This window comes from Quercus suber, unplaced genomic scaffold (assembly GCF_002906115.3).
Source record: "Quercus suber isolate HL8 unplaced genomic scaffold, Cork oak 2.0 scaffold_51, whole genome shotgun sequence".
Lineage (NCBI taxonomy): Eukaryota > Viridiplantae > Streptophyta > Magnoliopsida > Fagales > Fagaceae > Quercus > Quercus suber.
Window position 1 is genome coordinate 890,662 of NW_027069516.1, and position 11,050 is coordinate 901,711.

General features: G+C 39.3%; 1 protein-coding gene across 1 annotated transcript; it reads right to left on the reverse strand.

The window, feature by feature from the left end:
- Positions 1-7,008: 7,008 nt before the first annotated feature.
- LOC136066905 (uncharacterized) lies at positions 7,009-8,731 on the reverse strand. Its single transcript, XM_065771956.1, has 4 exons — positions 8,222-8,731; positions 7,879-8,124; positions 7,321-7,845; positions 7,009-7,038 (listed from the first exon to the last, which is right to left on the reverse strand). Exons 1-4 carry the CDS (start codon positions 8,729-8,731, stop codon positions 7,009-7,011), a joined length of 1,311 nt encoding a protein of 436 aa, XP_065628028.1.
- Positions 8,732-11,050: the final 2,319 nt, after the last annotated feature.

The window sequence follows — 11,050 nt, forward strand, 5'->3', positions numbered from 1 at the left end:
TTCTTGTGATTGAGCACTTTTCTAGCCTTGATCATTGAGTTTAAGTTACTAATCACATTTTATTGATTGTGAATAAATTTTACTAAGGGGAACGATAAAAAATCAAACTTAAAGAGCTTATGTTTTGAGGTATTAGTTCTAAGCTTTTTCTTTTATTTTCTTTAGTTTAATTATGTTTTTGTTTGTTTTTTTGTTTGTTTTGTGTTTATATATCACTACAACAAAATGTATTTTTAGTGACGAAAAAATTCATCACTAAAAGTCCAGTTTTTCATCACTAAGGACCTTTAGTGACGAAATTGGACTTTTAGTGACGAAACTCATTTCGTCACTGTAGCCCCATCACTAAAAGTCCTAGTAACGAAAAATTTCGTCACTAAAAGTTCGATTTGATTTTTTTTTTAAAAACTTTTAGTGACGAAAACGTTTCGTCACTAAATGTTTTCCTCACTAAAAACACTATTTAGTGACAAATAATTTCGTTACTAAAACTATGTTCGGGTACATACAGTGACGAAAAAAATTCATCACTAAAACTATTTTTAAGAAAATCCGAACACATATAGTGAGGAAATTTTCTTGACTAAAACAATTTTTTGTTGCTATATTTGTGATGAAAAAATTCGTCACTAAAACTTATTTTCTGTTTTTATTTTTTTCATGGCTTTGATATTAACCTATAACCTATCATTACATTATTAAAACCTCATATTTGAATAACACATTTATTTCAACAACACATTTATAAAAAAAGATCCATACATTCCACAAGTAAAAAATAAAACAAGTATCAAATTCAAACTCCTTCCATATAATAATTGTTTGCAATACATACAATAACTCTACCTAAACCCTACTTTAGAACTAACGGAAGATGTCCTCATATGTTTTCAAGTAATGCCAAAAGTAAATCCCCTAAAAGCCGCCAATAAGAAATATGCACAAATATAAGAACAATACTTCGTTAAAATCGTAAAGTAAAAACATTAACTATTTTATTATAAGAAACATTTCTAACAATGCATTAAGAGTAACCACACCAATAAATTAAAATCACAACTCCTAATGTATAAATTGTAGAAAGTAAATAAAGTACTAACCAAAAAGTGCTTTAACTTGAAGTTGAACCACCCCATAAGTAAGAGCATCATCATAACCCTTGCTCCTCAAAAAGTTAATAATATTCTTTTGGACCTCATCTTGCTTAGGTCGTGCATCTTGATCCTTAACTCGCTCCTCTTGATCTCTAGCTCTTGCCTCTTTGAGCTCAATTATCTCATTTTCTAACTGTTGGATATACTCCACCGATGAATTAAAGGAGGCGGTGGTTACTAGAGAAGAGGAAGGTCTCATGCCAAGTCCTTTTACAATACCGGACTTCTTCTTAAACACCAAGTTTGAGATCTCCTTTTGTGTAAGGGGAATTGCATTAGGATCTTGACAATGATCCGCTTGCACTTTGAGAATATTTTCCTATCATTTGAAAGAGAGAAAGAAACAAACAATCACAACATTAATACTACATGTGTTATAGCTTTACAAACATGATAGGGATGGAATGATACACATACATATGTCGCTTCATCCTCAGGGTGTATCCACATATTTGTATTTGGATTGAAATGAATATGTTTGAAGATTTTTGCCAATTCAGGAACTTGACCATCATTATTATTTGTTTGATTAATTAACGTTCAAGTGTTAGATAGATATACTTAATTAATCACAACATGCAATATACTAAAGTTTAAGAAAATGAAAAAATACGCACCTCCTCATCAACCCTAATAGCAAGTGCTTTTATCTCGCATCTCTGTTTGCCTTTAGTTTTATCCCATGATTATACCAATTAATGTAAGATTGCATAATCCCACGATGAAGCAAATGGATACGCACAGTATTAAGAGATTGTCGAAAACAATTCCCACAGTGAATACACGGGCATGGAATATTACCACTCAAGTCCACAACTACTCTTGCAAAATTAATAAATGCATTGACCCCTTCAATATATGAATAACTTAATCTGCCATCGGGTGTCTTACCCATTGTCATCCAACTTTTATCCATGTTTGACTACAATTATAAAATGAATGCTACTTTAGTAAAATAAGGACAACTCATGCATAATGTATTTTAACATCTAAGTCTATAAGCTACTTAGATAAAGTTCTATCCTATTCATGTTTACAAGTATAATGCTATTTAAAACCAATCACAAACATCACAACTATAATGCTTACAAGTATTGAAATCAAATAAAAGAACACAATTGCTACTAATCAACAAGTTTCATTCACATTTGCAAGAAATTAAAAACACTCCCAATATAAATTTAAATCACTTTATAACACCATGCAAGCCACCCGCTTGCTCCAACACAACAACCCACCACAAAACCAATCACAAACATCACAACTATAATGCTTACAAGTATTGAAATTGAATAAAGGAACACAATTGCTACTAATCAACAAGTTTCATTCACATTTGCAAGAAATTAAAAACACTCTCAATATAAATTTAAACCACCTTATAACACCATGCAAGCCACCCGCTTGCTTCAACACAACAACCCACCACAAAACCAATTTCCAACATTACAAGTATATATAGAGTTTTATAAGTTTTTAACTAGAATATACTTACTTTGCTCAAGCTAAGTTTACAACTTTCAAAAAAAAAAATCCAAAGTTAACTTGTGTTCTTCACCTTATTCCTCACAATTTTTTCAGCCACAAAAGAGTAAGAGAGCTGGAGATAAAAGAAAGATAACTTTTAGTGAAAAGTTAAGTAGAATTAACTGTACAATTAAAACCATTAAACAAAAAAAGATATGCATAATTATAATCTCCTGCTCAACTGGCATCAGTTTGTGTATGGATAGACAATAATATTTTCAAGTTTCGCTACACTTATGGGAAGTCATAAGCAGCTTATTTGTTAATAGATTGTTGAAACAAACTTAGCATTTACAGCATAGAATCTGATTCTTAAAAATTTAATAATAGAAAAATAACAAAAAGAAATGATAACACAAAAAGAAAACTAATTTCAAAACTTTTTTCAACTTTATGATGTAAGGTAGCAGTTAAAAAAAAAAATCTTAGAAAAAATATTAAAGCTTTTCTTCCTATTACAAATTTTGAACAGAACCCAGGCTACTAAAAATAAAGTTACATTTGATGAGTTGCTTCTTTTAATAAAATGTTAGCATGCACTATCACAATCAAGAGCTTTGAAGTGTGGCTGCTGTTCAATCACAACAGCATAACCACTTTGAACTTATAAAATGCACTAAAGTTTCTAATCACATGTTATCTACTTGGTACTAAAAGTAAGCAAATAATTAATAAATGAATATTAATAAATATTAATATTAATGAATGAATCTAATTAATGAATGAATATTAATATTAATATTCATTCATATTAATGAATAAATATTAATATTAATGAATGAATCTAATTATCCCACAAAATGAAGTGAACGGAATCCTACTAATCCTAGCGACATTAACATGTGCTTCACCTTCCATTCTTCACCGCAACTACCTTTCCTACTAATCAGTATTAATTGTGTCTGTCTCAACTCTGAATACTACTCACTCACTCACTCACACCACCATTATATTAATTAGTTCCAGTACGTAATTAAATAAAAAAAGAAGTCTAACCGGTAGTGCGACTGTATATTTGTAGTAAGTTGTTAGTATTTCATAAATCTCTACACCCATCTCAACTTGCCTTTTATTAGATTCGTTAAACTCACGCCATTACTAAAACTATATACAACAATTAGTAACGCAGAGGAAATTATAAACTCAAACACACACGCCACAACAATTAATAACACAGAGCAATGACAAAGCAGAATTAATCTATTAGCTAGGATTAGTAGGATTCCATTCACTTCATTTTGTGGAAATCCGATTCATAAGATGTGGGGCCTGTTAGTTAAAAAGGTATAGTAATCCTCAGAAGTGGGCTCGGGGCCCAATGGCGCAATCCGAGGACACTTAGTTATCCGAGGACACTTAGTTATCCGAGGACAGCCTAAAAAAGTTTTATTCTTACCAAATGGGTAATATAGGAGGAACGAGTAGATATTATATACAGCGGCATAACACACGTCCGAGGACACCAAAGTCCGAGGTGAATGTAACTTTCATGTTAGTGGGGAGACTCCGCCAAGTTGTATCTGAACTGGAAATTGGATATAGCTTAAGGAGGCATCGGGGAAGGTAGCAAATATCTTCTAAGGCCATCACCTCCACATTAAATGCTTTCCAGCTAACACTCTGGCCGCATTAATGTGGAGGTGATACCTGAACAGTAACTAAGCAGCTTTATGGCCACTAAGCTGAAGGTTCCGGTAGGTACTGGATGGGACAGAAAGGAGCTCCCAAGATAAGAACTACACGTGTACGATGGAAACGGGGGGAAAACGGAGTATATAACATAGGAATGAAGGAAATAAGGGGGACTTCTTCTGGCAGAAAAAAGAAAGAAAGAAGAGAGAGAGACTGACTGAAAAAGAGCCGAGGAGAGTTTTTTTTTTAGGAATAAACCTAAAGTATCCCTTGTTACTTGAGGAGTAGAACCTTTCCTGTCACACAGTACTAGTTCTTGAACCCATACTCTAAAAATTTATTGTTTGGGCTTGTTGGGCTGAAAACTCATTCATACTCAGGGTCAATCCAAATTGAGTCCCTACAATTGGCGCCGTCTGTGGGGAGAACTTGATCTGTTGAAAAGGAAAGGCAAGTGTGATACTCACGATGGAAGAGGGAGTACCGCAGCAACCATTGACAGGCCCGCAACAGGCAGATGCTAATCAGCACCAAGCAGAGTCTAGGGGCTCTCAGCACAGCAATCCGTTGGTAGACCACGAACAAGGGGAGGATCATGAGGGAAGTACCCGAACAACCCATACAGATAGAAGCCGCTCCCGGGGTAAAGGCCATGCTTCCCCTGTAAAGAGCGGAGGAAATTTGCAGCGTGAGATTAACAAGTTGAAGAGGGAGTTGCGATATGAACGACGAAGGCGTAAGGCTCATAACTCTAAACACTCCTCCGAGGAGTCAGATGACACCAGTTATAGACAGAGGTCGAGAACTCCCCCCAGCGAATCTTTTTCGTGTGAGGAAGAGTACCACCGTAGGCGAAGAAGTAAGAGTCCGACTCGCCAGGGTCAGGGGAATGATGCCTTGAACAAGGCTTTGAATCAGGTCTCTAAGTCGCCTTTCACATGACATATTGAAGACGTTAGTCTTCCTCGGCGATTCCACCAGCCTGTGTTCACCATTTATAATGGTCGAACAGACCCAGTGGAACATGTTAGCCACTATAGCCAAAGAATGGCTATTCATGCTAGGGATGAAGCCTTATGTGCAAGGTTTTCCCGTCTAGCCTGGGCCCAGTGGCAATGAGATGGTTTAATGGCTTGAGAACTAATACTATTGACTCTTTTAAGAAGCTCACTCAGGCCTTTGGTGCTCGCTTTATTACCTGTAGAAGGGTTGTTCAACCCTTGGGTCGCTATTATCCATGTCTATGCGAGAAGGGGAAACCCTAAAAGCCTACTCAGACAGATACTGGAAATGTTCAACGAGGTGGATGGGGCTCACGATGACATGGCTATGAACACTTTTAAGGAAGGTCTTCCAACTGAGCACGGTCTGAGGAAGTCTCTGACTGGCAAGCCTGTTACTAGTGTACGTCAGCTTATGGATCGGATAGATAAATATAGAAGAGTAGAGGAAGATAAGATGCAAGGCAAAGGAAGATGGGTAGAAGAACTCCTGCATGTTCTCTGGGCGTATAGAACGACGCTCCGACGATCAACAGGGAGACCCCATTCTCGATGACGTATGGAGCTGAGGCGGTGATTCCTATTGAAACTGGCTTTCCAACATTGAAAACCAGTAATTTCACCCCGGATGGGAATGATGAGCCATTAAGGAAAAGTCTAGACTTGATAGATGAGCGACGAGAAAAAGTTATGGTTCAGCTAGCGTACTACCAGCACAAGCTGAAGCAGGGTTATGATGCAAACGTCAGACTGAGGCCGTTAGCTCCGGGAGACTTAGTGTTGAGGAAAGTCTTGGGAAATACCAAAAACCCAGCCTGGGGAAAGTTGGGGCCCAATTGGGAAGGGCCATATCGTATTACATCTGTTGCGGGGATAGGGGCTTACTATTTAGAAGATTTAGATGAAAAAACCATACTCCATCCCTGGAATGTAAGCAACTTGAGAAGGTATTATTATTAACAAGTTATGTTTTACTTTCCTTTATAATTTATCTTGCTCCCGCAATATGTGTTTCTAGAATGAATGGAAGTATTAAACAGAAACTAAGTCATGTCAGGTCCTCGGACCACAACTTAGTGGAAATTAGTACACTATGAATGGAAGTATTAAACAGAAACTAAGTCATATCAGGTCCTCGGACCACAACTTAGTGGAAATTAGTACACTATGAATGGAAGTATTAAACAGAAACTAAGTCATATCAGGTCCTCGGACCACAACTTAGTGGAAATTAGTACACTATGAATTGAAGTATTGAACAGAAACTAAGTCATGTCAGGTCCTCGGACCACAACTTAGTGGAAATTAGTACACTATGAATTAAAGTATTAAACAGAAACTAAGTCATGTCAGGTCCTCGGACCACAACTTAGTGGAAATTAGTACACTATGAATTGAAGTATTAAACAGAAACTAAGTCATGTCAGGTCCTCGGACCACAACTTAGTGGAAATCATTACGCTATGAATGTAAGTATTAAACTGAAACTAAGCTATAACAAACTATTTAGATATTGAACTTCCTTGGAATCAAGGTCTTCTAAAAAGGGGGTTCGTGTGACTGGAGATACATATCGAAGTAAAGGCTATGAGCATCACTTAAAGCATTTCGAGGGGATTAGTACCCCTTTGGATGAAATGTAAAAATGCTATCCTAGGTAAATGTAATTTCCTAATGAATGTTACAGGGAGCCTTTATAAAGCCGCAAAGGTCACTGTTATAGCCTGCTTTGAGTTTTCAATAATCGAATATAAAGTTATGATTCTTCCCTATCATGTCAACTTTTATCCTTTTTTACAGTCCGAGATCGTAAGAAAAGTAGATAAACAAATGTAAGTAATAAAGAATGATCATACATGAAATTATACAGATAATGAACGAAACCCCAGATGTCTCTTATAACTTGCCAAAAAGAAAGGAGATAAAAAAGGCACTAAAAAGAATTTAACTACAAGCAACTTTTTGGTTAGTTTTATTTGGAGCTTGGGAGGGGCTTTGCCAGCTACCTCATGAGGAACATCCTTTTCCTGTGCCGTGGGAGTGTTTCCGACAGGCAGGGTAGTTGAGGCTAAGGCCTGTTCAAAAGTGTGAGAGGCAGCTCTGTCTTTGAGCCCAGCTACTTCTTTGGCCGAGGAGAGATCCTTTGCTTTTCCAGGCACTAGTAATTGCTCCTGCTGACTGAGTATGGGAGGAGCTTGAGTCTGAACTTCCTGGGGTGGCTCAGCAACAATAACAGATACCTCCCCTATTGGGGTAGAGGGAGTGGAGGCCCGAATAGCTGGGGGGAAGTAGATATTTTCAGATTTCCTCAACTCTGAGGAAGATTCAACTCCAGCTCGGTCGAGGGCCTCTTGCCAAGTCAGGGCACAGTATTCCCGGCACACGACGGGCACCTCAGCTCGGAAAGTCTCCTCTGTCTCGGCAACGCCCACATTGTAACCCTGCTGCTCAGCGGCGTCTTTTCCTTTTTCAGCCTCGGCTTTGGCTTTCTCAGCCTGATCTCTGAGCTTCTGGACTTCTTCCAGTCGTTTCTGCAGGGTCAGCACCTATTCCTTAGAGGTTGCCAGCTGGGCGTTGGCATCACGCAGAAGCCGCCCTTGGTCCTCGGCCTGTCTTTGGAACCCCGCTAGAGCCGAATCAGCACTTTTCTGAGCTTCTTCCTCGGCTGCTAACTTCTTTTTCAGCTGCGCAATATTTTGCTCGGAAGCATTCAGTGTGCGTACAGCTGATATCCTTTTCTTCTTCTCCTCGTCTATTTGATCGTAATAGGATTTGGCTATCTCCTCAAGCCTGAAGGTGGCTTGAACGGCCTAGAGAAAAAGGGAGTTAGAAATATGCAACAATAAAAAAATATATATACAATAATAATAAAATAAAAAGAATAATGTAACGGTTGTAGCGTCGTACCATGCCCAAGTATCTTTTAGTATTTTGAAAGACCTCGTCCCTCTTGATCGCTCTCAGCTCAGCCATGTCCTTAGGAAGAAGAAGTGTTTCCTCTAATGCTGAGGCAACTCGGCACTCAAGTCTGCCACTAAAGTCCCTAATTGAAGCATCCTCCTTTAGAGGCCTTTTATCGAGCATAGGGGTTGGGAGCCAAGCCTCGGGATCCGAGGACTGAGTGGTTGTTTTATCCACCTCTCGCTGTGTCGCATGATTTGTTTTCTGCTGTTTAGCAGCTCTTTGGTCCTCACCCTCACTGGTAGTGTGAGTCCGCCCTGCGTCCATCACTTCTTTGCCCTTCGGCTCTCTCCTCCTCTTTAGATCACTGGGCTCAGTCACAGTTGGTTGGGATGACTGAGGAGGTGGAGGGGGAAGAGATGGAGGTTGGACCTGAACTTGCTTTTCCACTACCCTGCCAGGCTGGTCCTCAATTACATCTTTCAAACTCCTATGACTTCTCCTTTGGATAACCATTTTCTTAGAAGTCACTTCAGGAGATTGGGGTCGATCAAAAACTTCAAATTCATCGGCAGAATCAGGCAACTCTACAAGTCCTCCCGAGATGTCTTCTTCTTCTTCTTCTTCTTCTTCTCCTTCTTCTCATTCTTCTTCTTCTTCTTCTTCTTCTTCTCCTTCGGCTTCTTTTTCCTTTTCTTCTTCTTCTCTCACTTTTTGGGGAACGGAGCGTGATGATGAAGCTCCTATAGAAAGAGTGACCTCAGGCGATGGTTCAGTGAAGGGCTCACCTTTAGGAATAGGGGTGCCCTCAGGAACGATGAATCCCTCAAAGACTACACTGATACGGTGGAGCCGAGGATCTTTTGCCTTTATCACGCACTTGGGAGCCTGAAAGGCTGTGGACGCAGGTTTGTACTTGAGTATTAAGTGTGCTGCTCGTAATTGGCCGTCGGAGGGATTCACATACACCTCGGACCGCAGAATTCTATTTAGGCTCTCCCTGTTGATCAGCCTAAGATGGCGTCTAGTGGCGCGTTTGTCTGCAAAGTAATTAAAACATAAAATGAAATTTCCATTAGGAATAAGAACTGCTTCAAATAAAAAATTAATCTGACTTATTAGGGACGTACATCCTAGGAACCCCACCTGGTTGTCCCTCTTCAGTCGGGCAAGGCAAATCATCGTGCCACTCCCTGGAAAAAATAAGGAAATCGTCTTTAAAATCCTTGTTTGAGGTGGGGAGGCACTGGATCAATCTTACTGCGGGGTATCTAGACTTAAGGTAATATCCCTGATCCTTCAAATGATTGAGGTTATATACCCAGTTCACATCGTGATAGGTCAAACCTAAATTGTATAAGGCTTTTAAAGCCTCTATACTCCCAAGCACCCTGAACATATTCGAGGCGCACTGCGTAGGAGATAACCTAAAAAACCTAAGGTAATTTCTCGTCAGATTACCCATTGGGATAGTCATCCCTCCCTCGACAAAAGCTACCATGGGGATTACTACCTCCCCCGTTTTTCTATCGCGCAACCAAGTTTGGGAGGAAGCGTATCTCATACCCACTGTTGAGGGAATCCTATACTTAGTCCTAAATGATTCTATTTGTTCTTCGGAATCAACTAGATACTTAAATCTACCAATTTTCTAACAGTAGCAGAGAAAAACTGATACAGAAGATAGAAAACTAGGGAGGGTTAAGGAAACTTACAGGTTTGGAAAATAAGCTCCTTGGACGGGCTCTTAGTATTTATGAGAGCGTGGAGTAATGAGAGAAAGACAGATTCAATGAATACGTGCTGAGAGGGAGTAATTTGTAACTAAAGAAAGATTTGATTTGAAAGTCACTTTACAAGGGCACAGAAAGTGGGAGCGGGAAAAACCCCGCCCATAAATGCAAAGGATCCCCCACCGTTAGATTTGCATCAGATCGTCGAATGTGTGGGACAACAGAGCAGTTATCATTTAATAATGGCGTGGTCATGACGCCGAAACGTCAGGAGCGTGCCTTGGGCAAACAAAAAGACATTTTGAAAGCGGGGGAAACCTACGAAATAAATGAGGGCTGGATATCAAAATCTCCATTTTTTCCGAGGTGGCAAAAAGCGAGATTTTGAGGGGCTATTGTGGGGCCTGTTAGTTAAAAAGGTATAGTAATCCTCAGAAGTGGGCTCGGGGCCCAATGGCCCAATCCGAGGACACTTAGTTATCCGAGGACAGCCTAAAAAAGTTTTGTTATTACTAAATGGGTAATATAGGAGAAACGAGTGAATATTGTGTACAGCGGCATAACACACGTCCGAGGACACCAAAGTCCGAGGTGAAGGTAACTTTCATGTTATTAGGGAGACTCCGCAAAGTTGTATCCGAACTGGAAATTGGATATAACTTAAGGGGGCGTCGGGGAAGGTAGCAAATATCTTCTAAGGCCATTACCTCCACATTAAATGCTTTCCAGCTAAAACTCTGGCCGCATTAATGTGGAGGTGATACCTGAACAGTAACTAAGCAGCTTTATGGCCACTAAACTGAAAGTTCCGGTAGGTGCTGGATGGGACAGAAAGGAGCTCCCAAGATAAGAACTACACGTGTACAATGGAGACGGGGGGAAAACGGAGTATATAACATAGGAATGAAGGAAATAAAGGAGGACTTTTTTGGAGAAAAAAGAAAAAAGAAGAGAGAGACTGACTGAAAGAGAGCCGAGGAGAGCTTTTCTCAAGAAATGAACCCAAAGTATCCCTTGTTACTTGATGAGTAGAACCTTTCCTGTCAAACAGTACTAGTTTTTGGACCCATACTCTAAAAATTTATTGTTTGGGCTTGTTGGG

Coding starts and splice junctions, on each gene's coding strand:
- LOC136066905 (XM_065771956.1), bottom strand. CDS start 8,731: ATGGTTATCCAAAGGAGAAGTCATAGGAGTTTGAAAGATGTAATTGAG. Junction 7,846..7,878: donor GTGATGCCAACGCCCAGCTG/GCAACCTCTAAG, acceptor CTGACCCTGCAG/AAACGACTGGAAGAAGTCCA. Junction 7,039..7,320: donor AAAAGGATGTTCCTCATGAG/GTAGCTGGCAAA, acceptor AACTCAAAGCAG/GCTATAACAGTGACCTTTGC.